This window comes from Fundulus heteroclitus, chromosome 10 (genome assembly GCF_011125445.2).
Source record: "Fundulus heteroclitus isolate FHET01 chromosome 10, MU-UCD_Fhet_4.1, whole genome shotgun sequence".
Classification (NCBI taxonomy): domain Eukaryota; kingdom Metazoa; phylum Chordata; class Actinopteri; order Cyprinodontiformes; family Fundulidae; genus Fundulus; species Fundulus heteroclitus.
The window spans coordinates 13,188,070-13,206,053 of record NC_046370.1 but is presented as its reverse complement, the minus strand read 5'-3'; the positions used below and the strand labels follow the sequence as shown (position 1 = coordinate 13,206,053).

At 38.7% G+C, this 17,984-nt stretch overlaps 2 protein-coding genes across 16 annotated transcripts in view; one reads left to right on the top strand and one right to left on the bottom strand.

Moving 5' to 3' along the window:
* The window catches only part of zgc:114120 (uncharacterized protein LOC619267 homolog), a 142,675-nt gene extending 133,788 nt beyond the window's left edge, over nt 1-8,887 (top strand). For 12 of the 15 annotated variants that reach the window (XM_036142053.1, XM_036142050.1, XM_036142052.1 and 9 more), the window contains 2 exons: nt 1,958-2,095; nt 7,990-8,887. In XM_036142053.1, the coding sequence (XP_035997946.1) occupies nt 1,958-2,095; nt 7,990-8,022 (171 nt within the window). In that variant the 3' untranslated portion in view covers nt 8,023-8,887. Of the gene's footprint in view, nt 1-1,957; nt 6,369-7,819 lie in introns of those variants that run through there. The other 3 variants (XM_021316538.2, XM_036142048.1, XM_036142051.1) reach the window with 2 other exon arrangements.
* Nucleotides 8,888-15,618: 6,731 nt separating this feature from the next.
* Nucleotides 15,619-17,984, bottom strand: part of fmnl1b (formin-like 1b) — a 40,570-nt gene continuing 38,204 nt past the window's right edge. Inside the window, exon 26 of the mRNA XM_036142580.1 lies at nt 15,619-16,229. Coding sequence (XP_035998473.1) covers nt 16,129-16,229 — 101 coding nt within the window. The 3' untranslated portion in view covers nt 15,619-16,128. The remainder of the gene's footprint in view (nt 16,230-17,984) is intronic.

The following is a 17,984-nucleotide window of genomic DNA, read 5'->3' as shown; positions in this document are numbered from 1 at the left end:
GGGCTTATGGTGCATTTGGATATGGGATTCTGACTTTTTAAATACATTTTACCTTAAAATGAATCAGATTATGTTTTCTTGATTTAAAAACAAATATGTGTGTGTATATATATATATATATATATATATATATATATACATATATATATATATATATATATATATATATATATATATATATATATATATATATATATATTACAAAAGAATTAATATTGCAACATAAATTAATTACTGCACGTCTGCCGATGTCTATGTAAATTTACCAGAGACATTAAAGATGTCTGCACAGTGCCTTGCCTCTGTACAAAGCAGAATGGAAAACATTCAGTCCCTAGATGGGCTATCCTATATTGGACATGTTTTCGGTCATCATTGCCACTTTTATTGTGAAAGGGCAGGACTCAGATCCACCGTCTTTTAAATCAAAAATGAAGGAGAGAGGGCACGATACCTAAAAGGCTCCCAGCAGCCTACAAAAGTTGTTCATTAATTACAGTTGATGAAACACTACATGGTAAAAAAAAAAAAAAAAAAAAAATCTAATTGGATTGAATTCAAAAAATTTCCACCACAGCTCAACAGCAGTGTCACAAAGTACCTGATAGGCTATGTGAGGAAGGTTTTCTGGGAAGAAATATCCAGACCCGTTGGTGCCAAAAACGAGGAAGAAAACCTCCAAAACAAAGGAACTGCTTTCTGGGCCACAAAACAAACCAATGAGACCAAAAAAATGACTTTATGAGTGAAACATTCTCATTGAATCATTTCTTCATCAAAGCGGTTAAATCTCTGAAAATCATAATGATTATTGTATTGCACACAAACGGCAAAGTGCCACAATATTTTGTCTCAGTTCTAGAAACAATACAGCTGTAAAGTAGGTATTTCAGTCGCTCTGATGAATTGACGAGTGATTCATCAGACAAAAACAAAATTAAACCAGTTTTCAATGGAGGCTAAAATACAACAGTGTGGCTTCAAACCCGCCTTATTGTAAATGTTTGCGGCTTGGATTTAGGAATCAGACATCTCTCACTAACTGTGCTAACTGTTCCTCTCTTCCTCTGATTTATTGGTTTAGCTGTAAATTCTGCGATCTTGTATCAACATGGTGCTTTGCAGTTATGTTATGGGGCTGGGATTAATGAGTGACTGTCCTGAAGGCGCAGACACATTCAGCTCAGTAAAGAGGTTTGGTTTTGATGCAATTATCCCTCGGCTCCACCAGGCAAGTAGCTGTCAAAATAAAAGATGTTGAGGATGCTAGGCTCACAGCAGCAGTATTTAACCAGCAGGACTTTGAGATTCACACCCTGTTTTTCAGGGCTGCTTTAAACTGATGATTAATGTAAGCTGAAATGACGACCACTAAAATAATCTTAATGTGTTTTTATTTGTGGGTCGCAAGCAGGTAACACTCTGCAATTTCGTTTCTTTGGCTGTTGTATGCAAATGAAAACACACATTTAAAGCAAGGGAGGGAGGCATGTAAGAGAACAGGGTTGCTGCGCAGCTCCAGGAAGTCTGGAAAAGTTTTGATATTTCAGGTTTAAAAAAAGGTTTAGGAGAAATATTTATTTCCCATTCATTTTTTAAAAGATGTATCCATCTATCCATTTATGAATTTGTCTATGAGTCCATCCCTCCATTGTGTATGCATCATATATGTCTGCCTAATTAGCAATCAATTCTTCCATCCATCCACTGGTTTGCCTATACGTTCATCTCTCCATCTCTTTGTCCATTTCTTAATCTGCTTGTCCATCCATTTACCCATCTAGCCATGGTTCTCACAAGAAGCCTTTACAAATTTGCAAATATTTCTCTGCCGCCCGCACTGTTTCCGAATCATTGTGTTATAGAAATAGTTCCCGATCACAGGATGTTGTCTCGCTGTAGACTCTGTTAAACTGAGGGTTTTCAACTAAAACAACTTCCTCTTCTTCTCCCACAGAACAGCAGCAACTCACCGGGACCAACGAAGGGTCCGACCGTCGCAGCCCGACTCAAGCACCTTCAGCAGGGCAGCCTGGAGAGACCCAAAACCCGCAAGCAGAAAGAGGATTTCCCCAAAGTCCAGGGCCAGCAGCAGGTATTCCACTTCTAACCCCTCTGACGCTCCGCCTGCCCCTCCTCTCTGCTGTCACTTCAGAGGAAGCTCCGCCTCTTTGTCCCAGAAGACTCTGTGAGGGAGCGCCAACTGATTTTCACTTCCTCTTCTTGTGTGTTTTTATTTTTTTATTTTTTTATTAATTTTTTTGCTTGGTTGGATTTGGACGAGCTTGTTCAGACATCAAGTTTTTGTCCAGCATGTTCGCTTTTCTGCCGACTAATCTAAATTCAGTCAGAAAATCCTGATCATTTAGTCGAGTCTGTTCAAACTGTTGCCTTTCAACAGCTAGAAAGCTACAGCCTGTTATGCAAGAAGATTTCAGTGAGGTTACCTGAACATGAGTTTATTTAATGTAGGCAACAAAATTGAAAAGCAGCCGAAAGAGCAAAGCAGACATGCAAAAAACAGAATGCACACGGAGGCACAAAAATAGGCAGGGTCGGTTAGAATTTTAGAAATAATTTTGCGTTTTTTATATAAAAAAAAAAGATACAAAACATCTATATAAATGTATGTCTTTTCAGGATTTTTTCTTAGGCTGATTTGACTGTTTGTTTTTACTGGCTGGAATTACCTCATTTAATCATTTCTCCTTAAAGCCACTCTGGCTGTCAGTTTTTCCTGAAAAACATCTTCAGTTTAGTTTTTGTCCGGTCAAACAAAAAAGCTTACCCTTTATTGATCAAGATAAAAAGGAAAATTCTATATTTTTACGTTTTCCGGAAATAATTAAACCTCCTGCTAACCCAGTAACAAGAACTGAGCATCCTGGAGTCAAAACAAATGTCTTCAATAATGAAGCCCTGCAGGAGTACATCAGTCAGATTTTACAGTCCCATTATTGCATCTGTTCCTGTTGCATCATCTTCAGGGGGATCTCGTTCAATTTGAATATCATCAACTGGTTTATTTATTTCAGTAATCTGCTTCAAAAAGTCAAACTCATGCTGTAGATTAATTACACAGGGAATCATGAGGTTATTTATGCTGTACATTTTGACGATTATGGGTTACTGATAATGAAAACCCCAAATTCTATATTACACGAGACTAATAAAGGATTTTTAATGAGGGGCCTATTGTAGAGTATGTCCATGCACTGCGTAGTCCATGGTGTGAATTGTAAGTCTGGCCAGTTTGCCAGCCAAACAAGCATAGTGATGCCTCATTTAAAGCAGATAATGGGACATTTGGCAGTGTGGGCAGGTGCTAAGTCCTGCTGGTTAATGAAAAGTTTTTCATCAGAAAGAAGAATAAAGTGCTTTAAAATTTCCTGGTAGATGCCTGCACTGACTTTGGACTTGATCAAACTCGGTGGACCAACAGTGTTAGGTGAAATAGAGCCCTAAATCATCACTGACTGCTGAAACTTCACACTTGACTTGCAGCAACTTTGATTTGGCGCCTCTCCGTTGTTCCAGCAGAATCTGGAACCTTGATTTCTGAATAAAATGCAGACTTTGATTTCACTCAAAGAAGAGGACTTTGCAGCACTGAGCAACAATCCAGTCTTTTTTGGGCTATGCTTTACAAGTAATCAGTACTGCAGTTTTCCTGTTCTTTGTGCACGTTTTTTTCTAGCGCACTTCTTCTTTCCACTTAACCTTCCAGTAATATATGTGGAACCAGCTCTCTGTGAACAATCAGTTTTTGGAGCCACGATATTTGCGGCTTATCCTCTTTGTGGAGGGTGTTAATGGCTTTCTGCAACAACTGTCAGGTCAGCAGTCTTCTGGATATAAAGTCCTTGTGAAATACTCAAAAATCCTGAGTAACTAAATATTGGGTTTTCAGTAGCTGTAAGATCTACTCAAGAAAATTACCATAAATAAATGCTGAAAATCCCTGTGTGCAACGAATGTTACTGACAAAATAATGATATCCCCACCATAAACAATAATACGATGGTAAAACTATTAAGGTACAAAACCTGATCTGAAAAATACTGTTGAGGATATGAATGCCGTTGCATTCATCCTGTCTGGAATCATGGACAGCAGTAAGTCTTTGAAAAGGAAGAGCCGCTGATAAACACACAGCTTTTTGAAAACAGAGGCTGGCGTATGAATGGATGAATCCTGAATCGTATCTGCTCCTTCAGCCACAGCAGGCTGCTCCCAACCCACTAGGTTTCTGAGAGAGAAGCGTACAAAGCACATCAAGCTGGCCTCTTTAAGCGTTTTCAATCATCCTCAGTAGGGTATCCGTATAGATTCAGAGGACCTCAGCACACAGAGTTTATTTCTGAAACATAAAACAGCTCACAGGTCTGTAGAGTCGCGAGAGGACGGAGTCTATTTAGCGTTAAATTACAGCCAAGCTGACACAAGAACGTTTTCTTATCTCCCTACATTCAGAACTGCTTGATGTAGGGAGATATCAGTCTGAGTTGAAATCCACTCAGCCTGATAACAAGCCTTCAAAAATACTTTAACCACAGGTGTGGTAATGATGCAATACTTAAAACATTCCTATACTCTAGCCTGTCCAAGCAGAACCAAATTATAATAATTTTACAGATACTCACTTTCAGTTTGTTCTGTTAGTCATGCTTAAGCAAGATGGCTCAAGACAATCAAGATCTTATTGACGTCTTACACCTCCAAAAGAATCTAGAATTAATGTAAATTGCTTCAAAACCATATGAGTCTACGATTTTTCTTCCTTCAAAAAGAAAAAAAGTTGCTCAAAAGCCACATTTGAAAAGCGCAGTAATGTGCAGAGCTGTGCAGAAACCCAAAACAAACTGCACTGATGCATTTTTAATGTTGTTGCTCAATGTGAAATTGGAGACATGCCTTCAATGTGAAGGAAACTAAAACACTTTGTGGGGACGAGGTGTAGTTCAGACTCACAAAAGAGCTCAGGAGGGTTTTATCTATTTAACCTATTAGATGTTACATAAAGTGTATCAAATTCATTCATTTATAGGCTTTAATAGCTACTGTCAGTAGTTCTTACAATTGTAAACCTAATCACATTTATCAGGAGCAGAAAGTTTAAAGGACAGAATTAAAATATTCCCAAAATACGTTTTTCATATTTGCCGTTCACCAGTTTAATTTTGTCTCAAATGATTTCTGGAGCTGTAAAATAATTTCGGCCCAGTTTGTAATGGCTGAAGTAATGTGTTTCTGTCACATTTGTATCATATTCTTTAGCATTTTTAACATAAAAACTAACAATTTCTGCTCCACTGTATCAAATAGGCGATGCATTTTAAAGTTTCACGTTTCCTCATGGTTTTCATCCTGAGATGGCAGCAGATGCGCCGGCCCTCAGGTGATACAGCATCACTACACTCCGTAGAGATGCTGATGCTGGGTTGAACATCAAATTTAATTTGATGCTCAGCTCCAGTTTGAGCTCAAAATGAAAGGAAAGGTTGCACAGTGCCTTCCAAAGGTATCAGTATATCCAAGCTTTAACGTAATTTATTGGGATTTGATGTGACGGAGCAAGGCAAAGTAAAGTACGGCTGAGAACCTGACGGAAAGAGACAAATATAACCCGATGAGTGGCTTGCATTTGTATTCAGTCAACTTAAATCCAATATACCCATAAATAGAATGCTGTGCATCCAGTTTCCTTCAGAAGTAATAGAATTGTTAACAACAATCCACTTGTGTGTGGTTTTATGTTTGTAGAAATCCAGCTGTTCTCTGTAGGCGTCAGAGAATGGTAGAGCAACTAGCATCTCCATTGTTGTCATTGATGGAAACAGATATTTCAGTAATATTTAACCCTCTAAACGATACGTTTTTAAAAACTTAACAGAAGGCCGTTGAAATGGGATGAAGGAGATGAAACACATCGAGCGGCTGATCATTGCCTGGTGTGTGAGTGAGATAAGACTGAGAACAGAGAGAAGAAGAAAGGGAGCAAAAAAGGGCAAAAGCACAAAATATCCAAACAATGTTTGACTCTAGCTGAATTACTTGATTAGGTATTCGCCCATTCTGATTCAGGTGGTAATATTTACTCTCTGACGTGTGAATTTCAAGTATCAAATTGTAATAATCATTACTATTAATACGATAATTAATTACATTCGACTAACTTAACTGAATTATTCAGTATAATTTATGCAGTGCTGATAAGGTTGCAGGTGTACATTTTACAGTTATACCTTTCACTTGACCTTTGGTGTGTTCCCCCCCAAAAAATTTTCTTGAGAAATCTGTTTATTAACACTTCACCCCCAACAATGACGGTGAATTTCCGCACCTGGTCTGAAGAAGACAGGCAAAAAGAAAGAAAGCCATAATAAGTCATGTTTCCCGTTTCCTTCAAACTGCAGCAAGTTAAGTCACAGCAAACAGGTGGAAGAAGTGGCTCTTTTCACACAGAGTCCAGAGCTACGATTTAATTATTTAGATCTAATATTATGCATGTGTTAGAGAGGACAAGTCAAAGCTTAGACCTAAAGCCAGCTGAATATCTGGTAAGACGTCAAAATGTATGTTTTGACACTCCCCATTTACTCTAACTGAGCTGCAAAAAAGAACGAGCAAGAACTAGGTTTGCAAAGCTCCTACAGACAGACTCCAAAAAAAAAAAAACAGCTTTTCATTCCAACTTTCAATTCTTAAAATCCCACTAAAGTCCGTTGAAGTTTGTTGTCTTAATGTCACAAAATGGGAACACGTTCCAGGGAATTAGTTTGTAAGGCTCTGTAACACAACCAGAATCATCCAAAGACTCTGGGTCAGGTTGTTGTCCTGCATCCTTTCTCCAACACTGAACGTAACTTGTTGTCCTACAAAGCCTCTCGGTGCGCTGAACGTTTGGACGGACAAACCGTCTGCAGACTCCCGGATGTCTGATGGGAGGGTAAACTGTCTGTCCCGCTCATTTTCCCGAGCCGTTCATCAGCAGTGGCAGCAGAGGGGAGCAAGGGACAGATGGCTTTTTTGGTTTTGTTATTTTTTGTTGTTGTTTTTTTCTTTTTTTCTTTTTTTTTTCACTTGCTTGGTGAATTTGGCTTGGAGAGAAGCCACGGAGACTCCTGCTGCTGCTGCTTCTGCTGCCGGTCGGTTTGAAAGATGGGGTCAGAAACTGAAACGTTTTCTGACTCTCATTGCGAGCTGTGGGCTCCTCGCATTCCTCCTCCTACACTCCCGTTCTCATGTCTGTCGTCCTTATTTCTCCTGTTTGCTGCTTCTCATCAACTTACCAAGCATCTCAGACTGTTCTCCTCTCGCCCCATTTCCTTCCTTCCTCTAAACTGACTCCTCACCTCCTTTATTCTTTTTTGGCTGTTTCTTCTTCCCTAACTCCATTCTCTTTATCTCCAATCCTTTCTTATGCAGCCCTAATCTCCTTGCATCCTCCCTTTTGTTACTGTCCTCCTCTCCCTCCTCTCCCTCCTCTTTTGCTGCATCACTCGGAGGAAGAAGAGGAGCAGAATAAGGACAGATTTTTCTGTCCTGCAGCTCTGACAGCAGCTCTGCGTCAGCTCAGCGACTCGAGGACCGTCACGCCGATGCACCAAAACCTGACGTCCCTGCCGGCCAATCAGATCGAAGCGCAGAGCAGTGCAGGGATGAAGGGTTTAAGAGATTGAACAAAAACTTGATTTGTCTGTCAGTAAATTTTGATTTTTATGTTTTCTCCCCTTTCACTGCTTCATGTTTCCATTAAATTTTTCCCTTTTTTGCTCTGAAACCTCCCCTTCCTCCCTCTGCTTGCTTTTTGGGGCAGTCCTGAGCTTCTGCTACTCACTGATCCGGCCAATCATCATCATTTCTGCAGACGTTTTCCTTCTCTGCTTTACCTGACATCTTTTTTTCAGTCCGTCAGCCAGCCTTCTTTTTTTTTTCTTCTCCTCTTCGTCACTTGCTTTGCCTTTTGTCATCCTGTCTGCTTCTCAGGTCTCTCAGGTCTCATCTGGACTAATTACGTGAGGACTGAGTACTCGGATCATTCCACTTTTGGACCTCTAAATCCTAATTCACACCTCGAAGGTGACCGTTGGCTAAAATGTCACAGCTTGGAGGCAAACAGGAGCTCCTGTTGTCTGCTGAGATAGAATTGTGACTCCACTGATTCATGTAGAAATTTGGAAAGTGACTGCAGCAGTTCTGGACCTGCATCATGAAGCAGTTTAACACATCTAATGTGTAAATCCATCTTCCGCCATAACTAACAACCTAAAACCAGATCTATGTCCCAGTTTTTCACTCGATAAAGGGCCAAAGAATATCCCCTGTATGCTAAACAAAGTGAGATTTTTAGCTTTACTTTGAGAATTTTGGAGGACAAAATAAATAAAATCTGCATGTGTTGTAACAACAAAGGGTGCAACATTGGTGGTTCTCCTACAGTACGTCCATCTATTATTATTATGATACAGGTCCGTGTCAGTAAATTAAATTATCTTTGAAAACTACATTTCAGTAATTAACTTCAAAAAGTACAACTTGTATACATTTATGAGACATAGTGATACATTATAAGTGTTTGTTTCTAATTTCAATGATTAAGGCTGACATATAATGAGAACTTTCATTATGTTTCTCTGAAATTTCCAGTGTTACATTAATTCAATAGAAAGTGATTATAATGCAGCAATGTGGACCTACTGGATAGTATGTCTGCTCAATAGTTTGTCAGGGCTCCTTTTGTGCCAAGGAGGCTCTGCTGAGGTGAAGCGCAGGTTGTTTTAATAGACCCTATTCAGCTCGTCTCCAGCGCTGATTGAGGAGCCTTCCGTCTTCCTCCTGATGTGAGTTTGCTGGCCGTTCAAGCACCGTAATGCACCCTTTGGTAACTTTGGTAACTTAGGGGCAGGAGCCAAATCCTGCTGAAAAAATGAAATCAGCATTTCCATTCAGCTTGTCAGGAGAAGGAAGCTTTGAGTGCTCTAACATTTCCTGGTGGATGTCTGTGTTGACTGTGGGCTTGATAAAAACACAGTAGACCAACACCAGAAGATGACACCTGCTCATCACCGTCTGTGGAAACGTCACACTGGAACTTTAAGCTACGTGGATTCTGCGCCTCTCCTCTCTTCCTCCAGACTCTGGGGATTTCCAAATGAAATGCAAACTTTATTTACAGCTAAAAAAGATAAGGTTGGACCACTGAGCGACAGTCAGGTCTTTTTTCCTCCCTTAGCCCAGGTAAGACGCTTCTGTTTTTAGGAATGTCTTAGCCCAAAAGAAAAAGGAAAGATTGTAGCCCATGTTCTGGATTAGTCTTTGTGGTGGTTTACGAAGCAGCATCTCCAGACCAAGTTCATGCCTAGTGGATCTTACCCAAACTCTTGAAAGGGCTTTGCTTTCCAATCCTCTAAAGGCTGTGATTGTTTCTACCACAGTTTTCCTTCCTTTTAACCTTCTATATTCATACTTGGACACAGCAATTTGAGAACAATCAGCGTCTTTAGCAGCAACCTGTAGTTGCTCACCATCCTTGCAGAGGGTGTCTGTGGCTGGACATCTAGTTAACAGTCTCCTCCATGATTGTATCGGCCATAACATTTCAGTGCTAGAAAAGCTTCTTTTAATTGGTTTTGGTTGATATTCTACGTGTCTTGGAAACATTATTTTTTTTTTTTTTACTGTAAGTGGTAATCATCAAACTCACCAGAAATAAACTTGGAATGGGTATCTATTTAATAAATCGATATAATAGCTATGATTCCCTTTTCAAATTAAATTACTGAAATTAATTAACTTCTTGATGGTATGCTTATTGAATGTATTTAAATGCGGCTGCATTTTGACAAACCATATTCTGAAAGGGTTGCAACATATTGGCCCGACATGTAAATCAAAGGAGTACTTAAACTTTATCAGCTGACTCACCTGCGACCTGTCATCAAGCAGTTTGGGACCAGCAGGGCTTAATGATAACCGTTGTGTTTTGAACTTGTTTAAATTTAATTCACTGCCTTTTGCACCTGTGCAGGGTGTTTTTAAAATGAAATAAATACATACAAGAGCAACGTTAGCTTAGAGTTCACCATTTTGAAACGGACCTGAATCAAGAGCTAGTTCATGTGAACTTAAGATGTTAATTGGGATGCTGATTTTGTTATGACTTTATTCTTACCGCCTCAAATCTGCCCCCTGTTTCTCTCCCACCCGCTGTGGTCATGTTTTATGCATTTATTATGGCCAAATTAAACCTGCTCCTATCCGGGTTTTTCTCTAAACGCATACTGCCTCTACTTTAACGCACAGAGTGAGCTCTGGCCTCTTAGGGCACTTTAAATATGTCCTGATTTTATTTTTTCCACTTTAGTTTTATGTTCGGTTTTGGTCGCATAAATATTTTAGATCATCAAACTAAATTTTTTACATAAGGCAAAGATGACCTGATTACATTTTGAAAATCTGTTTACTGGTTATTTTTTCCATAGATGAGCAGGGAAAAAGCTATCCAAACCCAGCCGGCCCAACCCGAAGGGGTAAACCTAATAAATGCTTGTGTCATAATTTGTAGTTGCAGGTTATGTCAGGCCATTAAGCAGTGAACTGGTGTGCTTTTGATGATTATCCTGCAGCATTACCCAAGAACGTATGGTCACAAATCTCATGGCCGGACATTCTTCTGTTCTGGTAGGGAGCAGGATTTATGTTTTCATCTACAGTCCTGACATCATAATCACACCGCCACCACCATGTTTGACTGTAAAATGTTCTATTTCTGAAACACTGGGATGCACTTCATCCATTTAGTGCCACTTCTGTCTCATCGGCCTATAGAATCATCACTGAAAAGTGTTGAAGATAATCATGATGAGTTATTGCAAATATGTGATGAGCCTTTCTGATTTTTTCGTGAGCTTAGGTTTTCTCCGTGGAACTCTCCCATCGATGCCGTTGTCCAGTCTCTTTGTCATTGAACCATGAACACTGACCTTACCTGAGGCAGACGGGGCCTGCAAAGCTTTAGATGTTGTTCTGGGTTATTTTGACCTTGGTGAGTCGACGCACCATTGGATTTATTTTGATAAGCCGGGCCACTCCTGGGAAAGCTCACTCTTTCATTGTTCTTTCTTGTGGATGGCTGCTCTCTGGAGCCCAAACGGCTTAGAAATGGAAATATGTACCCCCAACTAAAAGCAGTCAAAGATGTCCTTACTCATCTGTTCAAGGTCTTTATACTTTTTGATTGGACCATGGTGCATTGCTCGTCAAGACCGTAAAGCCAACTTCATGTTGTCGGTCAGGTTCTGCGTGAGTAGTTTCTTTTTTCTAAAGATTTGGTATTAAACAAGCCTAGGTGTGGCGAGTGAAATCGAACAAAAAGTCAGTGACTTTGGAATTTAACAAGTGAAGGGATTGCATTTTCACACAAGGCCAGGTTGGTTTTCATAGCATTTAACAAATGAAGTCATTATTTAAAAATGTCTTTGTATTTACTTAGGTTATATCTAAAGGCAAATAGTTTCTCACAGCACTATGTATATATATATATATATATATATATATATATATATATATATATATATATATATATATATATATATATATATATATATATATATATGAAACCAGTTTATAACATTTCAAGGCCCACCAGAAGACAAACAGGTCCATTTCATTTCCATAAATACATATCTGCTAGAATACTCTCACCTTGCATAATTCAAAGGTATCTTTATGTTTATTTAACCATAGTTATATGAATTATAGTATGAGATAAAACTAAAATGTTTGAGTGAAAAAAGTGTCAAAGCTGCTTTCCTTCCATCTGCAGTTTTCTGCAATCTGGGGTTTTGTGCACAACTGCCCCACAAACACCTCAGTCTTAGCACTTAAAATGCACAAGCAGAGCAAACATTGTCCCACTCTCCTTAAAAACATGGGCCATTTGTCTGAAAATGTTCTGTTTAAACACTTTTAATATCACCAGAGAGCGCGACACTCAGAAGTTCTTTAATAAAACCTTGTTAAGGTCACGATTCACGTTTATATATGGTAACGTGCAAAACTGGGACATAGACATGTTAACATGTTTTACATCTGTTAAAGTTTTTCTGAAATTTGGACTGAAACAGAAACAAGATGAAGGCTTTTGGATTAAAATGAAACGACCAGTGTTTCTGCAGAGAATCAGTATTTATACCACAAAGGGAAACTATATAAAGAGTTTATAGGTTACCTGTTTATGAAATGTAGTAGCAGATTAACTAATAATCTAGAAAAGTTCAAATCTGACCAGAACCACTTCTGATATATTGTATGTATATTATTATAGAACCATTTAGTTTTTGTTTTAGAGAGAACATGTAAAAAAGTAAACAACAAAAGGTCATCTATGTTTTATATAATCAAGCTTTTTTTGTATTTTTATACTTGAAGAGGATTCATAAGCATGTGACACATTTATTCTGTAAATTCTTTATTTTTCTGAGTTAAAGATTTTATTTTTTCTGCGAACCATGAAACAAACCACAGTCACACGTTGCTGTAGACACCAGAAGACGCTCCTAATACAAACTGTAAAATAGTGCCACTGCATTTATTAAAGAAAAAGCACAGCAAACAATCCCGTCACCGATGAGACGTCCCGTTTGAAACTGTTTTCTTCTATTCTAACCAACAGTGTGTCAGATTATACAGATTCAAGTGTTTATTGATGGTTTCTTGATGAATGTGTGATTGTTCAACCATTTGTGGATGTTCAGATCATGTATATAAACCCGAATAATATATTGCAAATTGATTTTATGTGATTTTTTTATATCTATATATAAATAGAGGGGAAAAAAATACTCCAAAATGGCATGCATACTGTAAACATTCCTGGAAAATCTGCACGCCAGCTGAAGTGACGTCTCATTTTGATTCTGTGTGTACCTGTGAGTGTACCATAGAGTAAAGAAAACTGTACAGCGACATATAGATTTTTGTATTCTGTTTAAGGCCCTACTGTCAGAATAAATAATAAGAAAAAAAGTACAACTATCACATTTATGTAGAAAGATACCTAAATGATATTTATCAACTAAAAGCTGTTCCTTCAGTTTGAAAGTGATGCTTGCTGTGTGGGGTAAGTGTTGTTTGTGAACTGTGAAGAAGAATGATAAACTACTACAAAGTCAGTATACTGTAAGTAAAAACCAACTAATCCGTGCAGAACAAAGCACAAATCTGTGAATGGAAAAGATAACAATGTTGCTGCTTCATGTGAGAAAAATCCAACAAACAGGTTGCTGCTTTTTGTACGTTCCTGTTGTGTTTTTGTGACAATAAAGGTGACCCTCTGGTACATTATTTTGTCGCCTTGCATTCCTGACTGATGTGACAGAAGCACCACAAAAGGTCCTGAATGGACTTCCAAATAGACATGACCTGGAATGAGATTCTAGAATGAGAGTCTCTAAGTGAGTTTATTACTTTCTGTGCTCAAAGTTATACTTTCAACTTGGATTCAAATAAATGAATCCACCAAAGTCAAAGAACACCTAAGAAAAGTTGGCAGTATTTGACGACAGATCATCATGAATGTAAGTTTAAAATTCCATGGCTTTATTTTAGTTAAAAGTTGAACCATTTTCTACAAAGTCTGGATCTTATGTGTCACTATGAACAAAAACATGGAGCAGCGATCGCTGGAGTTCAGCCACTGATGGAGGTTCGGATGTTCTCCGCTCCGCTGATGGGTCACTCATCTTCTTGTTGAGGTAAGAAGGTTGAAAACAGATGTGATGGAGCAAATTAATACAAATGCTTGCTTGAACCAAATAGTGCATGCATCTTAAAGATTTTGCAGGAGTTAACTGATTTTGGTTACTTTCTGACCCAGAGTTTTCCTTTTATATACTGTTCTATACAAAGATTTGGCTTCAGCATAAACACAGCTCGGATGTTTGTTATTGTCTGCTGCCGATGGAGTTTTATGATAGAGATGTAGGACTTGTTCCCCCTTTAATAAAGGATGAGCATTTGATCATTTAACAGAGGCCGTAGCAGTTTTAATCATGTTGACTCTGGAGTTTTCCCCTCTGATAAATAAATGTCACAGTCCAACGCCTGGATACTAATTAAATATGTGCTCAGTTGAATCTGATCCGCAGCTTGACGAGCTCAGCCAACGTTTGTGTGGAATAGATGAAAGTTTAATGACTCCGGAAGAGTAGCAGGACAAAGATTAGGGTCCCGAGGGGACATTTAAGCATTACCAGGCCCTAATCATCAAAGGTTTGCTACAGTAGATCCTGAAACCGATGCTGTTTCCTTACAAGGAGACAAAGTGGAAGCATCTTCCTTTTTTAAGATTCTGCCCTTGCAAATCTCCAGCCCAGATTGTTTTTTATTTTTTTTAGCTTTTATGCAGTTGAGCTGTGTCACAGTTGCGATGCAGTTTGGTGAAACTGCTCAGTCATTTAACCCTTTACTGTCGTCTGGTGGTGGCAGCGATCAGCTGCTGCTGTATTCTCAGTCTCAATGCAGTTGAAAATGTATTTAAACTTTGAAAAAAAAATAATCGAAGCCTGTGCATCTGAAACATTCAAAAACAATCACATAAAGCGGATGAAAGTGCACATATCCACAGTTTAAGAAATGTGAAATAATTTGACCTTAATAAGTAGCGGGTGCAGGAGCTGCAGAATCTTCTGTGAGGCTGTAAATGTGGCCAGCGCTAAGGGTTGAGACCTCAGTGTGTCTCTGTGTTGGATAAACTGCAGTAATTGGCCACATGAGAGCAGCTCTCAGGAGGAAGATTTCAGAAGATTTGGTTTCTCTCTGCAGCAAAATATGTTTTCCTGCAGTAACTTCCCTGAAAGAGGAAGCAGATGTTGAGGACGGTCTCAACCTTTAATGCAGTTTTTCAAGGAATGTAAGCAACATATTAAACATGAACTTAAGGTGTTCATTACGGTGGTTTTCTATGTTGTCTTCCTCTTACTGTATCTATTACAAAGCAGTTTAACCAACTTGACATACCTGTAAGTTTACTTACAACATAAAATAGGGAGAAACATTTAAAACTCCAGCAAGTTGTGATGAAGAATAATAAACCTGCTTGGACATGGGCCGATTAACTTTTTCTATAAGTAAGGGAATATGTGTAAGGCTGGGTGAAATGAACCTGAAATCACATCTCAATATTATGTGATATAATAATGAAATTCAAAAGAGTGTTTGCAACTTCTTTTCAGTCAGAACCCAAATGTAGCGTTTTGACAGCACATTACTGCAGTCCAAGCCCTGTAAACATACAGTAAGTGTTGCTCTTAAAAACATCTACTTTGAAAATGACTTCCTCAGAACTCCAGTGACATAAAAGTGTAATTCTTATCACTAAACTGCACACAGTAACTGCATTTAGTCATGTTTTCCATGCATCCATCAATTTTGTATCACGTCTATCCCTTGTGGGGTCGCAAGGGGTGCTGGTGCCTATCTCCAGCTGTCAATGGGCGAGAGGCGGGGTACACGCTGGACAGATCGCCAGTCCATCGCAGTTAATCATGTTTTGACTTTCTATAATTTATGATTGTTCTCATGGTACCACCAATGACAAATGTAAATACATAAAACTGAGAGGAGTATAAAATACTTTATTTGTTCAAAAGCTGAAGCAAAGCATGATTTCAGTATTAAAATAATTTATTAAAATCTTCAGCATAATACATGAAAAGTCCCACAGACACAAATAACAGCAGAGAAAATTATTTATAATTAAACATTATTTCCGAGCCTCTGTCAGGATTTTCCTTTATGATTCAGATTCAGTTGTGATTCTGACATTTGTGAATCATTAATGACGTTGCTGTCTCGGATCTAAGCTGAGAGGCTCCCTCTTTTATGTAATTGTCCTGATTAGCTCAGATGACACTCAGCATCATTAACATCAAGCAGATAATTCAACGTTTTATACATTAGATTATATAAATTCTGGATCAGTTCTAATGCCACGTTCACTGTGAGGAGCAGGAAAACGTTAGAGATCTCCAGCTGGGATATCCCTCACCCCCACCAGAACACGAAAACACAGATTGAAGAGTTTCCTTCACTGTTAGACAACTCATACTTTTACCTCCCCAGTGTTCAGAGGGAGATGTCTGAAGAAACTTGAAGCTGTTGGCCTGGTTTCCACTTGGAGCTGTGACGGGCCCCGTCTGTCCGTCTGTACGGCTGATTCCTTAAATCTGAGGTGAAAACAGAAACAAGATGGGACAAGATGCTTTACAGCAGCAATGGACTATGTAAAGCAGGTTAAACACCGAGCTGGTGTAACTCTCATATCGTTCCTCCTCTGACCAAGGGGTCTCTAACTTCAGACCTGTAACTTTAAGATGCATCCCTATTTCCAGACATCTGAATCAAAAGAGTGGCTGCTCCAGAACTCGATGACATGCTTAGATGGTATTTTAGTCATTTTATTGTGTTGGAACAGAGATGCATTTTAAAAGTTGCAGGACAACGATCCCTGCTCTAAACTCAGATTGGTCTAACTTCACCAGACAAGCACACGTGACTGTGCCTTAACCTGGGGTTAAGGGGGTGAACTAAATAAATATAGTTATTTGGTTAAATTGTATGGATACAGTATGCAGTTTTATCCATAGTTTATCTAGGATAATTATTTGCTGATTTAAAAGCATCAATGGAATGAGCATATCTGCTTCTTGTTACATAAAAGCTGAGTGTTGTTAAGGTGTGGATGTTTTCAGAAGCCTTAAACGTAGCTATAAAAAATATATATATTTCAGTTTAAAAGGAACTAACTAGGACTTCTATCCTGCAGACACTTTCAGACGATTCAGAGGAACTGAAGTCTCTAGAGGAAACTCTGTAAACAGACGTCGACTGCTTCGGCAGAGTTTCTGAAACGCCTGCTGAGATGTAAGCCAACAGCAGTTTGATTTAAACTGTGACAATTATCCATATCCGTGAGGCTTTCAACTATTTTAGCGTTACATCACAGTTTGTTTCCAGGACATACTCTTTTGTTTATTATGCCTCTGTTCCTCTTTCATCGCCTCATGATGACGGAGATGTAGAAGAGACGAGAGGAGTGTTTGGCTTTGAGCGCTGAGAGGGGTGCAGATTTAAGAGCTGAAGAGATGGGTGGGAAGAGAGGAGGGACACAGGAAAGAGAAAGAAAAGGGGTTTGTTGAAAGGAGGAAAACGTTAGAAACAGAAAAGCAGTAGATTCAGTGATAGTTTATGTTTTTCCTGGATTCCTAATGGAGTAAATCTAGTAAGGTGTGTTAAATCTGAAGACAGCTGAAAAGAAATTGCAAGGAGAAATTTCAGATTTAGTAGAAAGGTAGAACTTCCATGTTTAACATTTTTGGTTTCCATTCAGGATATCAAAAGCGTGTTCTGATGAACACGCTTGATTTCAGTTTTCTTGTCCTAATAACACATTTATTTACCCATCTATTTGGTGTAAGACTAAATAAGATTCAATTTTGGAGTTGAAACAATAACTATATCTGTAGCAGCATAAACTTGTACAAAGATATTTACATATACTGTATAAAAGCAAACATTGTCTGACAGTGAAGCAGACCAAAACCTTTCCTGTTTTAGGTCAGATATGACTTGCATATAATGGCTATTTTTTACAGTCCACAAATAAATTTCTTCAGTATTTGCTAGATTTGCCTTATAAACTTTTGACTTGTGTCAAATGTTCAGCGTATCTTTCCACAAGCTTCTAATAACAGTTTCCTGGAAAAAGTGCTGCAATCGAGTGAGGGAAGAACAAACAGCTGAGTGCACTTTAAAAGTTGAGCGCACATTGGCCTCTGCCGTGAAGTCATTGGTCAATTCGTGCTCGCGAACATGGTTTTGTTTCCTTGCAGTATAGAAATGCATCGGGATGCGAGTTCTACTTTCCTCAGCCGTTTCACGTTTTATTTGCTTGGTGCTTGTGAAACGTGTACTCGGTTTGT